We start from the raw sequence: 16,333 nt of genomic DNA on the forward strand, positions 1-16,333 counted from the left end.
ATAATATTAATTATTTTTGAACTCTAGTAAATAAGAATATTTCGGTAATACCATCTCTTAAGTCTATTAATATTGATTGCTAACACCAAAATTACGATAATATTTTATGTAAAAAATATACCTTCAACACAAAAAACTATATAAATAAAATATTTATCTAAAAGAAAAAAATAGTCATCTACATTTTAAAATAATATCATATACAGTAAAAATAATTAAAACTTCAATTCAATAATATCTCACGTGCCTCCATCTCTCAGATCTTTTAGCTAAAAGTTATTATGGTTTTCCTCGTATTTCATAAATCAAATGAATATTGAATCAACCAACATGCATCTCTAAAAGCTTTTATTAAGAAAAAAAGAATCTTAACATACGATTATTAAATTTGGTAACCCTAAATGGTATCAATTTTTCATTGACGGGTGTAATTTGATCCAAGTGAATACTATCTTATTATAATGCAGAGTAATAATATCAAAGAATGCTATGAAGCCAAATTTCCAAAATCATAATATACAAATGGAGGAAAAGAAGTATGTCAAGACTTACTACACAGACGTTATATCAACACTTTTGTCATGCATGGTAAGAAATGAGAAATGTGGATGTGAATGACGAAAACCTAAACATACATCCAGAGGTTATGCAGAAGATTGCCTAAATCACAAGATTTAAATGCAAGATTTCCTTGCCTTTTTTCCCATTCTAAGTGGTAAAATTGTTTAAAGAATAATCAATTTGTGTCTGTCCCCAACTCACTCCTGTTTTCATTTCTACCAACCATCATTATAATGTTTCTCATTGCAGTGACATTGCATTGCTGGAATTTCTCCACATACTGCTCGATGCCAATGACCACTTTCCACAGCAAAGCAACAAAGTGGACACATATTTTCACGTAATATTGAAAATCAGGCCACGGATGTCATTAGGGAAAATCATAGATAAGTCCAAAGGGAGGCTTGTCCTGCAGAGAATCTTCATACAGGGGCTGAAGCAATATGGAGGTTCAAGCAGTGTCACTGTTGCAATGATGCTTGAATTATAGATGTAAGAGATGGATGAATACGAGCTGTTCTTAAGGAACGGGCTTCACTTTTTCCTTCAGCATACTCTTCTCCCAGTGGCCACCTTGGGCGTATATCATACTGAAATAAATCATAATTCAACAAATTTTAGAGACTAGTGAAGCACAAGCATAGTACGCAACACAGGTTAACTCAAATTAAGAGAAGAGAAGGTCCAGTGTTGCACTAAATTCGTGTGAATTTTACATTATTAACAGTAACATCAACAACAGCATCGATTATAAGTATGCTAAATCCTATGGCCTAGTACATATGGTTAAAAATGAAAGGCTTAATTGCACTTTTGACAATCAGGCTATTATAATTGTGCGGTTTTAGTTTTCCAGGTTTCACTTGTGCCAACCGAGTCCTTGAGGTATTGTAAAAACTTGCTATTTAAGCCCCTCAGGTTCCAGTTGGATCCATTCCCTAGATATCCTAATTGTGAAATTGTAATACCCCATACATGTTATAAATTGATGAGATGTAAGCAGATTTCAATTTTGAAAAGGACTAAATTCGTACAGTTGCAATGAATAGATGGCATAACTAAATTTGCACATTTATAATACCCGAGTTTAATCGATACAAATTCAAAGGAATAAAATCACACAACTGGGATACGTGAAAAACCCAAAGCACAATCAGGCAAACAATGGATTAGATACGACTATAGAAAAGAATTATAAGAGTTTAAAATCATCTTAACAGGATTTCCCAAATGAGTTCATAGCAAGATTCACCCACAAATGAATATAACATTGTTTTAAAGTTGGTTCAAATTATTACTCATCCTGATGGTACAAAAAAGTGTTGACCATACATCTTTTTTCAAAGTTTAAATATGTTGAGTACTTTAAAAGGAGTCAATTTATGTTTTGGCCCCTACAAATCTTTTTCTTTATTTTTCATCATTGCAAATTTGAAATAATTATACTTAGTCCTTATAAAATGTATGAATTTTGGCTTTATTTGATGTAAACTATTTTTCTTATTTTTTTTATCTTTCTAAAATTTGAAATCACTAATTTTGGTTACAATAGATAAATAATATATATATATATATATATATATATATATATATATATATATATATATATTTAAGGTGTTATATACTCAAACTAGAAATTGAATATAGTAAAAATTATATATGGAATTAATCTCCCTTGTGTTGAATATACACATAGGGTCCTCTATTTATAATAGAAAAAATATGGACTAAGCCAAAAATACAAATAAGAAATAATAACAAAATAAAGATAATATATCTAACATTCTCCCTCAAGCTGGAGCATACAAATTGTATGAACTAAGCTTGGAATAAATAAACTTAATTTGAAATATATGATCTGTCTTTAAGAGTGTGCGGCAAACAGATGTGCAATTACATGTCGACAAACAACTAACAGCCGCTTATGGATTAGACAGTGGGGGACAATTGCAAAACTTCAACTAGCACCATGAAACTTCAAGTAGAATGACTTTGACAAAAGAGGACAATAACAAACTGCAGGTACTGGATTGCCATCAAGTATGTATGGGGCCTACAGTGGCTGAAAACGACAAAACTACAGTGACTATTATCTCTGACTAGTGGGGCCTGCAGTGGCTGAAAGCGATAAAACTGCAGGTACTGCCATCTTTGACTAGTGGGGCCTATTGGAAACATAAGGTGGCGCGTGACAAACACGTGTCTGAGCGCAGTTGGAAAAAGGCGGCGCATTGAGAGGAATCTGGTCCTGACTCTGGCGGGTTTGGTCGTCGCTCAAGGAGACGTTCCAGATCTGTGGGTCACCGGACGAAACTGTGACGATGGCTGGCAGCGTATGGAGGACGACAGTGAAGAGCTGACAGATGTGGTGCTCGTGGCGACGCGTGTATGAGAACTAGTCTTTGGCACCGACTGGGATGGCCGCGGCTCGAGGAGACGATCCAGATCCGTTGGTCGTTGAACTAAACTGTGCTGACGAACACGGCGGCGGAAGGCGGCCGGTGGTGGACGACCGGTGTCAGCGGACAACGACACCGAACAAATGATACGAGACAGAAGAAACTTGTCAAAAATACTGGAAAAAGGGCCAAGTCAGGCACTACAAGCCTGATCTTGAGACTGAGAAAGACAAGATTACTCATTGAGGTATTTCAGAAAAGATGAGATTTTTAAGGTCGCCAGTAAGGATGGCAATGGGTCAGGTCGGGTACGGATAGTGCCTACCCACAACCCGACCCGACCATAAAAAATCCACCCACTACCCGTACGGATACCCGCTTAAAAAATATCCGTGGGTATTTTAAAACCCATGGATACTCGCAAATATTTAAAAAAATATATATTTTTATAAATTATTAAAATTAAATTAAATAGGATTACAAAAAAAGATATAAAATATAATATAAATTAAATTAAATATAAATTAAAATTTAATTTTTGTTTCGGTTGAATTGGTCCGATGGTTAGTTGTCCTTCTTTGCTTTGTTTTCTTTTGATCTTCAATCCTTCCTGAGAATGTCATCTACTCCGATGGGTTGTTGACATGCAAAAGACACTCCGATGCTCAAGATGTAAAAAGGTCTAAATTTTATTAGGATAGAAGACAAAGATTGTATCTAGACATCAATTGTATATTTATAGAGCCTGTGACAGGCAAACCCATTGATTAACCATTAATGCACTATATCTTTAGGCAATCAAATCCAATAATCAATAATTAATAATTAATACCGTATATTTTGTAAAGAGTAAGACAATCTGACCTATTAATTAGTGCAGTATTAGGCAATCAAACTCAATAATCAATAATGAATACCGTATATTTTGTAAAAAGTAAGACAATCTGACCTATTAATACCTTTTAATTGTCCATAAATGACAATTAATTCCGATATGTATCCTCCATATAGTACAATTTTAATAAAATTTAACCTTGTAAAACAAAAATTAATGTTAATTTTAATTAAATTAACTTAATAAAATAATTTAAATTTTTATTTTTATTTTTTGTGGGTAATGGATATCCGCGGGTACGGATAGTATAATACCCGCACCCGACCCATTTATAAGCGGGTATTAAAATACCTGCTATCCGCGGGTTTCGGGTAATAAATATCTGTGGGTATCAACTATCTGTCACGGATTTTATCCGCGGATATCCGCGGTCGTGGATTTTTTTGCAATCCCTAGTCGCCAGTGGCAGTGGCTACAGGTGGCAACAAAGACAAAGTAGGAAGAGACTTAGACAACCTACTCTGATACCAAATTGAATATAGTGAAAATTATATATAGGATTAATCTCCCTTGTGTTGAATATACACACATGATCCTCAATTTATAATAGAAGATATATGGACTAAACCCAAAATATAAATAAGAAATAATAACAAATTAACTAAAGACAAAAGATAAATATAAAATAAAGATAATATATCTAATACTAGATAACAGCATTAGTAAACACCGCTTGTAATACTCACTTGACTTTTCATTTAATACATAAACAACGTCATAATAACTACGTGTAGAAAAATGGTTTTCAATTTTAGAGAGATTAAAAACAAATAAAAAATTTACATGGAACAAAATCAAAACACTTGGTTTACAGAGTCTAAAAACTTAATTCAAACTTTTTAATTAAATAAATTAGGCTTAAATATGCTTAGTCCTAATAGGATGAGTGTACTTTCTAAACTTAAAAATCATTGTATTTTATCCTATGTTATTATTACATGACACTGGTTAACTACTTATGTGTCAAGTAGCAAGTAGCTCTAAAAAACCTTTTAAGATGTCTACAATGCTATTTCTCTATCCCAAATTGATTTTAGAGATCAAAATTAGAATTTTGGAAGGATGACAAACAAAGAAAAATAATTTACACGGATTAAAATCAATTATTTTAAAATTTTCAGGGATGAAAAAAATAAGGGACCAAAATCAAAACTCACTCAGTTTACAAGAACTAGAGATATAGTTAGGATAATAAATTATCCAAATCCATTGAGAGAATTATAATAGAAAAGCAAATTCAGCTGATATAAAGTGCTTTAATCAATAAATTGTCAATGTTCAAGAAAACACACCACAAAGTTTTCAGGTTCTTCGGCAGGCGGAGGAGGGTCATATCTTCCCATGCGGAAATGCTCAATACCAGTCCAAGCGATCATTACACCTATTCAGCTCAAAAGCTTTCATGAACCATAAATAAACTTGTCCATATTGAATTAGTACCATCCTAATCTGTTTTTTAAACATTGGATAAAAAGGATAGATAAACGAAATGAAAATTCATGCAACAGCTAATTTTGGATTGCCAAAATATCTACAAAGGAGAGAATTGAAATATTACAAATGAGAAATGAAGTGTTTTTTCTATATCTTCACGAAGTACATCAAAGAGACGGAATATGGGGAAAGGACTCGCTCTAGATTTCATCTATATCATTTGTCAATGCCATTCCACATGGGTTAAAACAAGTTTGATTGGCACCTGTTTTCCCTCAACGGAAATACAAATTCTATATAATATGATAAAGCTTGATCCTTTAATTGCTATTTTAGTACTACATTTTAAGTCCACTTCAATTATGAGTTTCAAGTGATATATAATTATTTATGCTGCTTTAATACGCACATGTACATGGTTATGTGTGTGTGTGAATTTCATAAATTTTGTAGGATTTTATAATCTTGAGTAAGATATGATTTTGACTACCTTGGACATGACTCACAAGACAGATTTTAACTTGGAAAGACTGGGATTTAACTGTTTCAATTTTTCAAGACTTGGATTTCCTGAGTAAGCATGAATTGGGGGTGGGGATCTACTACCGTTGATCCAAAAAGAGAAGGCTTGATCAAGTGACAGAGGTCATGAGACTCACATCCAAAGCAAATCATTTGTTCCATCCTCCAATTCCGCAAGGAAATAGAATATTTAGTAAGAGAAATGACACAATTAGGAGACCTTGTAAGTTTAATGATCGACAATAGATTAAAAGGAGCCCTAAGGATGTAAAGAACATTATGAATAGTAAGAGAGTGCATAGGATGGACGATATCAATATCCTAGGACTGTGTTTAAGAACCATTTGCCAAGGTGAAAAACCGGAAATAGAAAGAGAAGAAAAAAGATATTTATTACCAGATATATGATAAATGGCTCCAAAATGAAGGATCTAGAGCCCAAAGAGTAAAAGACGTTAATAATGACAGAATTATTGGGGTGTGTAACAGAAGCAGTGGAACAAAAGGCTTGACAATCCCCATACCATCAGAGGAAATCATTGAAGATTGTTGATGGCATGTTGTGACGGGAGCAGATTATGCAGCAACAAACTGTGCAAGAGGATCGGTAGAAGCAAAGTTCACCACTGTAGTTATTTTAGAGGGTCGATAATGCAGAGCATAATAGTAATCAATGTTGTGACAATGGTCACACTTCAGTCTTGTCCCATTACTTTTACTCTGTTTTCTTTACATGATAACACAGTAGTTTTGTTTTTCTCAATTACTCTCTATACAATTCTAACATGGCCACTTTTTTATTCGGTTGTCTAACACAACCCTTACTTATTCTGACTTAGGACAGTTAAATTTGTAATGAACCACGGTATTGATAGACTTAGCTTTCACAAATAAAAGCAAAATTAAGAAAAAAATATTACCATTATCAGTACAGAGCCCAGGAGGAGGGCATAAAAGTTGCAGGCCATTCTTCTTCGCAACCATATCAAGTCGGGCCCGTACATATTGATTTGATGCAACACCACCAGAGACAACCTACAACAAAAAAGACAGGATTTAGATTTTTAGTACAAAGGAGGACTGATGTTATTAGACCTGGCAACATTTAGATTTTAAACTACCAAGTCTCTTATAGAAGGCTCCATCTTCAATGCCCACTGTATTGCTCTTTCACACCTTTCTTCAAGATGTAACACAGCAGTTCGCTGCTTAACATTGTGAAAATGGAATACATAATAGTTATATAACACATGCTAAAACATATGGGTTAAAGGTGAATAAAAAAGATGAGGAAATCTAATCGGAGTGCATTAAATAGACTTGAAAGTATAACAAACCTGAAAAGAAGCAGCAATATCAGCCCGTGACATTCTATCTTCCTCACTTGCAGAAGAGATTGGAATTTTGGCATCACTGTCAATTTCCCATATTCATATACTCGTGAGTAGGCAAAAATAAAAATGAAAAACTGTCAGCACAATTTAATTTTACCAATGCATCACAAAAATACTTCTTGCATTATACATTGCACTTTGCAAGATGAGTCAATTAGTTATCCTGTAGGTGAACGCTACATCTACAAGAATAGAATATTAGCAGTGATCTGACCGTGAGAAAAAATAAAAGATAACACACTGAACATAATGTGGTAATCAGACATTTCTTCAATGCAGAATGATTTTTACATTAAATTAAATTTGATCTGTAAAAAAATAAAAGGATAACATTGAACAGAACATGGTAATCAGACATTTCTTCAATACAGAACTTTTTATGTTGAATTAAATTTGCGCTACTAACCACATTAGACAATTAAAGTTGATAAGATATGGGATACACAGTCCATCATGTTACAGCACTGCTCCATGTATTTATTTAAAAAGTAACAAATCCATTAATAAGGAACTTAAAATATTTACTTACATCTTTTTGGACTCAATTGCCAGCCGTACTTGGGTTTTAAGACCAGCGTAGGAGAAGTTGCAATCTTTATGCTGCTTCATTGGAATCTAGAATGACAGTAATAAACTTAAATTTCCACTAGAAAGAGGACATTCGCCAAAGCAATGTCAGAAGAGATAGATATTCAACCTAAGGCAACGATCACAAGCTAGGGGAGGGTAGAGGGGTATAAGATTGTGCAGCTAACTTACAGAAAATTTGACTGATTCAGCATTTCCCTCCATAGCAAGCTGCTCAATAGCAGGACCACCACTTCTTCTCAAATCTAGTCCAAGCCATTTTGCTGTTTTGTCATATGCCTCACCAATAGCATCATCTATTGTAGTTCCAAGTTGTATGTATTGTCCAAGATCACGTGCAAGAATGAGTAAATTGTGCCCCCCTATAAATATAGCTCACACAAGTTAGCCTAGTGTGATTATATCTAAAGAATATACATACAGTCAGAAGTAGCTGTATCAAATCACAGTTTTGCAACTGGACTAGTCAGCAACTACACCACAAGAATCATCCCCATAAATGACATTTATCACAATGTGAGTGTAACAAACAAAGCAGATATGAAATGAGAATGTAAGAATAACAAATGTATGAAAATGTTGGAAGTGTGAAAAAGAGATAATAGAAGTGGACAGAGAAAATGAGAGAGTTGAAGGGCATGAGTTATGAGAATTTATGTGTTCCATTCTCTGATAACCACACAGATGAGTCTACATGTTTATTGTGAGTAGTTACAGTCATCGTTGTCATTGTATTTTAGTAGTTTGGAACAGCTGTCACTGTCAGGTTGTTATTATAACTGTCTAAAATTTTAACTTTTGAATAATGATGACAAACTACTCTAATAGAATACAATAGAAAACAAAGGTCGTAACTTCTTAGACAAACTCAACTTTACAAAACAAATTTGATAAAACAAGATTTGCACTAATTTATATATTATAATTTGGTTACATGATCAACTAAATATCGTGAGTATGGGAATAGAGGGATGCCCAATAGCAAATGTCATGAAGGATCAACAAACTTTTGCTAAGACAAGCTTTCATACCATCTTAGAAAGTGAGCCTAAAGTACAACTCAACTTCACAAATCTACTTATATATAATAATTTGGTGATATTTTTAGTTGATGTGAAATCTCCAACACACTCTCTCAAGCTGAGGATTAAATATTTCAAATGTGAGACTAGATATTTGTGAATGGTTTGATAGCAACCTGATAATAAGTGATACCATAGGCTTAACAAACCTCGATAGGATAGACTTTGATATTATCTTAAAAGTTAGACTTTAAACCTAATTCAACCTTGCAAAATAACTTGTAAGGTAAAATTCATACTTGTATATTGTAATTTTTGTCATATCTCTAGTTGATATGAAATCTCCAATATAACTGACTAACTATATGATAGAGGGAGTGATATACTAACGTTTATAAACGGTGTATAGTTATCAAAATTTCAGTTGTACAGCTGCTCAGATATGTCAGACTATATCTGAGCTAGTGACTCAGTAACAGAATCTACTATGGTTAAAAGCTCTAAATAATGAGGGTAGAAAACAAAATTATCTAACCGTAGTTATTTACTAACAAGTATACATAACATAGTAATTTAAAAATAATTGGAAAGAATGAAGAATACAAGTGAAAGACATGTTCCTTCGTATGAAAAGATAAGGACAAGGGGATTACACAATAATTGGAATTCAACAATATAATTAGGGTTAGATTGTGAATCTGCACAATCCACACAATATGTCTATATATTGATTCTGGAATGAATAGGAGTGGTTCAATCCTAATCATATGATACATAATCCCTACTTAGTTCCTAAGATGTTACTAATTGATTCTACCATATATACACACAAGTGTATGATATACTACCACAAATGTCTAACATCACAAAAATCCATGATTATGGAACGTCTAAAGTACTTGTATATCAATAGCATTTCCTTGCCAAATATCTTGGTCACATCTTATGTACATTTCTTATGCAATTCATCAAACTTTCATGGCAAGGCTTGACTGAAGGTATTCATCATAGCAAAAAAAAAAAAAATTTGTCAAACTGCAAACTACTCATGTTCAAATCACAAAAGCACTAAAAATTTCCCCAGCCTAATTTATTTATACCCCATGGACCTAATTACCCATGCTGCCATGCCATAGATTCCAATTTCCTTGAAACCCAAACAATAACAAGAAACAACTATTCCATGGTCCAAGAAAGAAAAATAGACAGACCTGAGTAAGAAAAATTCTAGAATAATAAAACCCAAAAACATGAGTATTACCTGAAATAAGCAGGACCATGAAAGGAAACTGCAAATCTTTCTCAATTAACCTAAAACAAAATCTCACGTATGACTCAACAGAAAGTGTAATTTCCTATGGAACACTAAACGAAATTGTAGAAACATAAAAACACACAAAAACTAAATGTGTGTTTGCTTGTGTTTTGGTTCATAAGTTTTAAAATCTAATTTATAATAGGGTTAAGTATGTTTTCAGTCCCTAAACTTTGACGTAAAATTAGAATTTGTCCTAAACTTCGACGTAAAATTAGAATTTGTCCTAAACTTTGACGTAAAATTAGAATTTGTCCCCGAAACTTTGATACATTTTAGACCTCAAACTTTAAAAATGAATGGATATAGTCCTTTTAATCCAATTATGTTAAATTTTTTTGCTGTGTGAAACACATTTCACACTAGCATTTGAGTTGTTTACACTGTTTGACACGTTTCCGCTTCAATATCTATTGGAAATTGCGTTTAACACGTCAAAAAAAATTATCATTTGAGAACCAAAATGTATCAAAGTTTCAAACAGGAACAAATTCATCAAAGTTCAAAGACCAAAAACATAGTTAACCCTTTATAATATAAAACTAATTTTTAGAAAATAAAAGAGACAGAAAGGAAATATGAAAGCATAAGGAAAAACATGTGTAATAGAAAACAAAAACTTAAGAGATTTTTTGATTTTCTGATTCCAAAACAAAAGGTATATACTATTTTTTTTTTTAAATCGACTATTATCAAACACGTTTTTCTTGTTTCTCTATTCTTAAGACCCTAAGGTATCCATTTCAAATATTAATAGCATGTCTCAACATCTAACTATTAGGAAAAAGATTACATATTCATTAGAGAACTATCGCTTTACCTGGCCACCAGAGCATGAGCCTCCATGTGATGTATGCCAATAATTGGTAAATTAAATCTGCCAGCAATTCTACGGGCTTTCTGAACCCCCACTGCATTGTACAAGCAAATACCGAGGAATATATAATGAATATTATGAATTCTTCTAAAGGATATGAATGATAAGAAATTAAAATGAAATCATGGATAATTACGATTGAGATATGCTTTCCAATAAATTACTTGAAGTCAAAAACAGACATTCATATATCATGCCTACAGTTTGAACATTCAATTTTTAATATCTGAGACTGAGCTTGACGTATTTCATTGTATTTTGAGGTACACTTGCCCAAATTACAAAATGAGACACTGCCAATAGTTTCGTACTGTCTACAAGAAAATTGGGGGAGGGGGAGACAAACTTACTGTCAATTTTCATTCAAATACCTTGTGGTGCTTTTACCTAAAATAGTGGTTTTATAGAATAAGAAGCTAAGTTGGAGAATCAGAACGATACAACTTGAATTGATATTTAATTTTCGACCAGATAAGTTTAGTTAAATAGCATCTCCACCAAGCGACACATGCATTAGTGTTTCTTCACAATTAATGTCCATACCTTTTAACAGGCATTATGTTGCTGATGCTGAAATTACGTGATATCATGTGCTGTTGGTAATTAGACTATTTAACTTATTATTGAAAGATTAGAGCCAAAGGAGGTAGTCTATTTTTTATTCTCATTTTGTAAATGTAAAATGTATTTATTCTTCTAAATATAACTATTAAGTCTCTAGACGATGAGTATTCTCACTCGAAATTCACTCACTGAACTTCTGTCTAATTTTTGCAATTCCATTCTTAAAGTTTCTTAAGATCATGCATTACCACGAAGACAGAGACTCAATCCAGGACCAATAGTAACAGCAACAGCAGTGAGATCTTTCTCAGTCATATAAGCTTTATCAAGGGCTTCTTGCACAACCTATCCAGAGTTTATGCTCATGTCAGTAATCATATAGAAAGGGAAAAAGAGGGATAAAGAGAGGCAATGAAAAACGTATAAGAAGTCTATGAAATAGTAAAAGAGATGAGGGGAAATCTCCCTTATGTGTCTGTGTATACACATAGGGTAATGTATTTATAATAATAAGAGTGTGGGCTAAGCCCAAATACAAATGAACATGTAAATGAAATAAACACAATATCTAACAAAGTCATATTAAACGTTTATTTGAAAACCTGGTGGCACTATCCAAAGATCATTCTAGAGCACCCCAAGTAAGTCAAAAATTACTTACATTCCACCACGGTTATGTTTTAAGGAATTCCACTAGCAACCTAGACAATCACTAGGAAGATGTGTAGCACTGAAGCCTAATATGCAAGCAATATTGTAAATGTGCATAAATAAGTTAACTTACACAAGCGGTCTACAAGAGGTGTGTGTGTGTGTGCAGACACTATCAAAAGGTTCACCAAAAATGAATATGTGAAAATACTCAGGACATAAATAGTGTGCCCTATGTGTTCTAGCCGCTGGGATATATTACGAACTGAACAGGAATGATGTACCCGGTCTATAGCTTGTGAGTGAGCTTCTTCTGCCATTTTTGGAGCAACTCCTCCATATTTTGCAAGCAGATCTGCCTTAATTTGGAGAAGTTACATAGTTAGAAAGAAAAAAGAATAAATAGAAAATTAAGTCACTGATAGGAATAAACCTTTTAGGACAAAGGAAAAGAAGCACCATTTTGGTGGCAGGAATCATTATCACCGCCTAATCTTGGATGTAAGGATAAATTCAGTCTAAAGAAATCTGATTATTTTCTTTGTTTAAACTTTTCAATTTTTGGAAGATATAAGGTGATATTCTTTCGTAATGAGCACATATAGTAGAACGATAAAAGATTACATCAGATGTTTTACAAGAATAAATTCTATACTTTTTTGTTCAAATACAAAAGTGATCAAACATTTAACATTATTGATTGCATGAAGAAACAAGTGAAACCACATGATAACAACATTTCTAAAAGCATCCAATAGAGGATACTACATAACCATTTTTCATGTTCCATAAAATCAAGTGCTTCATAAAAAACATGATATTTAGACCGTTGGTGGTAACTCATTAGGCAGAACGTGCAAACACATCAGATGAACACCCCTCCTAATGATAAATACACTTTCGAGAAGTAGCAAAATCAATTTAACAAAACTTAGTTCTTAATTCTAGTTTAGACAACAATGAAAATTACCTCTGCAATATTCTTATGTGGATTCTTTGACTAGGTCATTATTACATCATAGTATGCTTCCCTAGGATATCCCTCTTAAGTTTTTCTTCTGGCCTGGGTTAGGCATAGCATTAGCACATTCAGATAACACTCCCACCCACCTATCAGATATTTAAGCTGAAGCGGAATGCATTAGACCACAATTTTCAGTATAACCAATATGCCTCATGAAAATGTTTGCTGCAATCTCACCACACCAAAATAAATTCTATCAATCACTAACCAAGTACCAGTTTGTTTGAGACTTTTAGGGAATTTTTTTTTATTAAGATATTTGAACTAACTTTTAACAAGAGACAAAAAGCAAAGAGGCGCACAAAAAAAAAAAATTGTCGTTGAAGAAGAAAAAACCGGACACCAAAAAAATATATGGAACCAATTACAACTTCTGCGTATTCTTTTCAATTTATTTTTCATACAATAATTGTTTATATCATTTCAAAAGCTCTATTCAAGAACTCGACAAAGAGAACTACTAATTTATTTATCTTTTAAATAAGCCAATCCAAATTCACACTAATCCACCATCAACATTCCGACTCGAACAAAAGAGTACGTAGAATAAAATCCAGCATCAATCTCAACAATATTCACATATTCTTACACCGGACTAACACAGCAAGAAAGGGAATTCAGAAAATATAACACAATTATAAGACACCGTACCTGAGATGACACCACTTGGCTCAGAATCTCACCGTCGCTTCTCACCTATACCACACACACAAACCATTAAACGACAAACCAAACCGTCACACGGAAAATAGTTAACGAAAGGCAAACGCGGATTACATACGACAGCCGCGGCGGTGTCATCGCAACTAGTTTCGATGCCCAAAACGACGACATCGGCGTGGCGTTTCGAAGAGGATGAGATTGCGCTGGAAGAAGTCGTAAACGCCGATTTGAGTGGAAGTTGGCTTCTACGGAGATTGGTGAATGCGGAGAAAAGCGAAGGTGGTTTTAGTAAGAGCTTTATACGCGAAAGTGTTGATGGAGACGCCATAGTAACTAGAGAGAGTAGCATTTTTGCAGAGAGTGTGGAGAAAGAAAGAAGAAAACACTTTGTCCGTGTGGGAAGCACTTCAAATATTTAACTGAATCTCCATTGTACACGTGGCTTTAAAAATTTAACAGATAAATAATTTCCCAAATCATTCCATATGGTTTATTTTCTTTTAATTAGGTTTTATAATGTCATGTCACCTGATTTTTAATATCAATTTCATATTTTTATTTACGCTTCAATGCACATAGAATTTTTAGAAGAATTTTAATTTTAAGAACTTAACTAGAACAATTGTATATGGTATAATATACTATAAAATAAATTTGATTTAACGTATATATTTTAAATTATCATGCTATTGAAACAAATTGGTTATTGAAAGTTAGGGTTTTCTTGTATACTTATATAATGTTCAAATGTTCTTTCATAAATTATAATGTTCTCTCGTAGAATCTAAACGGTGAATTTGGTAGTTTGATTTTTTTGAGAGTCAATTAGTAATTTAGTCTATATTAAACTATATTTACTATAGTTTTTATTTTTTACTCCATTAATTTTTAATATTTGGTTTAATTATTTCCGACATTTTTATTTGTGCAGGATCGTCTCAAGTAGGTTTACGTATTCTAAATGCTCTCAATTAAGTCCTATAATGTAAAAAATTGCATCAATTTAAACTTGTCGTTAAGTTGGGTGGACGGCGTTAAAATATTTGATGCGTGGCTTGGTGACATAAGCAAGTGGTATTGATGTGGCACACATCGGTAGTCTGATTTAGCTTTCTTTTATTTATTCATTTAAAAAAATTCACTTTAATCAAAACGCAATGTTTTCTTTATAAGAAAGTTCACTGTAATAAAAGACACAAAATTTTTACTTATCATGCATAACTGATTACTATTTAGGTGTTTTTAATTTCCCAATTGACTGGGTGTATAAGTGGGGATAATTTGGAAAATAGGGTTTTGTCGAGGGTTGGTTGTTGTGGTTGGAATTTGGGGGACAATAGGGTATTTAACTGTTATTTCGTATAGTTGGTGAGTAAATAGCTTTTGTTTTCAGATTTTCGAGTGATCTATCAGTGCTATTTCGGTAGAATCGGCAAGCTATTGGCGGTGAAGCACGTGGAAAGCACTGGCGAAAGTGTTCGAGGTGAATCACATGTTCAGGTTAGTAAATGCACTTTTCATTGAATTGTTTGATGATTTTGTCCTTTTATGGTTGTCCCACAATGTTGCAAGGTGTATAATGTTTCGTTTTTTATTGCAATGTGGTCCCCCATTATTAAAGTGTTGTTGGATTGTCTTTTTCAGTGGGTATATTCTTAATTGTTTTTGTTGTGGTCGTTTTCTTATTACTTTATGGGTTAAAATATAAGTGTTGTGTTGTACGTCATGGAAGAAAATTTTGAAGTTGTTTTCCACCATGGTGGAAAGTTCATAAATGAAAGGAAACTTAAGTATGAAGGGGAGAGTACAACTTTATCCTTTGACCCAGATATGTGGAGTTATTTCCTTGTAGTCAGTGTAGTAAAAGGGCTAGGTTATGATGGGTTTAAGGAGTTGTGGTATTGCATAGGTGGTGGTTCTGTGTTAGAAAATAGGTTGGAGCCTTTGTTGGACGACGTAGGAGCCATGCACATGATTACCTTAGCTAGGCTGAATGGTGAGGTGCACCTATTTGTTGTTCACAAAGTCTCTGAACCTGAGGTGATACATATGTTAGAATATGTTCCTCAAAATACAAATGAAGAGTAAGGTGGGGGTATGGTTGATGGTGAATGTGAAGAGCAAGGTGAGGGTACGGTTGATGGTGAATGTGATGAGCAAGGTGGGGGTATGGTTGATGGTGAATGTGATGAGCAAGGTGGGGGTATGGTTGATGGTGAATGTGATGAGCAAGGTAGGGGTATGGTTGAGGGTGAACGTAAAGAAGAAGGTGAGGGTATGGTTGAAGGTCAATGTAAAGAGGAATGATGGGGTATGGTTGAAGGTCAATGTGAAGAGGAAGGAGGGGGTATGGTTGAGGGTCAACATGAAGAGGAAGGTGGGGGTATGGTTGAGGGTGAACGTGAAGAGGAAGGAGGGGGTATG

At 33.6% G+C, this 16,333-nt stretch overlaps 1 protein-coding gene across 3 annotated transcripts; it reads right to left on the reverse strand.

Moving 5' to 3' along the window:
• Window positions 1–490: 490 nt before the first annotated feature.
• Window positions 491–14,304, reverse strand: LOC106772545 (probable tRNA N6-adenosine threonylcarbamoyltransferase, mitochondrial). Of its 3 annotated transcripts, none has more exons than XM_014659011.2 (13): window positions 14,028–14,303; window positions 13,898–13,942; window positions 12,507–12,581; window positions 11,820–11,916; window positions 10,951–11,041; window positions 10,077–10,126; window positions 7,965–8,155; window positions 7,735–7,820; window positions 7,149–7,224; window positions 6,933–7,016; window positions 6,732–6,846; window positions 5,148–5,236; window positions 491–1,151 (listed from the first exon to the last, which is right to left on the reverse strand). In XM_014659011.2, the coding sequence occupies exons 1-13, from the start codon at window positions 14,256–14,258 to the stop codon at window positions 1,023–1,025; spliced, it is 1,359 nt and encodes a 452-aa protein (XP_014514497.1). In that variant the 5' UTR covers window positions 14,259–14,303; the 3' UTR covers window positions 491–1,022. The 3 variants fall into 3 exon arrangements, with proteins under 3 accessions (XP_014514497.1, XP_022640317.1, XP_022640316.1); XM_022784596.1 differs by having other exon boundaries at window positions 14,024–14,303; XM_022784595.1 differs by lacking the exons at window positions 10,077–10,126; window positions 11,820–11,916 and having other exon boundaries at window positions 14,028–14,304.
• Window positions 14,305–16,333: the final 2,029 nt, after the last annotated feature.

Source organism: Vigna radiata, chromosome 8 (assembly GCF_000741045.1).
Source record: "Vigna radiata var. radiata cultivar VC1973A chromosome 8, Vradiata_ver6, whole genome shotgun sequence".
Lineage (NCBI taxonomy): Eukaryota > Viridiplantae > Streptophyta > Magnoliopsida > Fabales > Fabaceae > Vigna > Vigna radiata.

Bases quoted from the DNA above. Each gene is read 5' to 3' on its own strand.
- LOC106772545 (XM_014659011.2), bottom strand. From the start codon at position 14,258: ATGCTACTCTCTCTAGTTACTATGGCGTCTCCATCAACACTTTCGCGT. The intron at 12,582-13,897 runs GTACGGTGTCTT...CTCCAAATTAAG, and splicing joins GCCAAGTGGTGTCATCTCAG to GCAGATCTGCTTGCAAAATA. The intron at 11,042-11,819 runs GTAATGCATGAT...TGTACAATGCAG, and splicing joins ATTGAGTCTCTGTCTTCGTG to TGGGGGTTCAGAAAGCCCGT.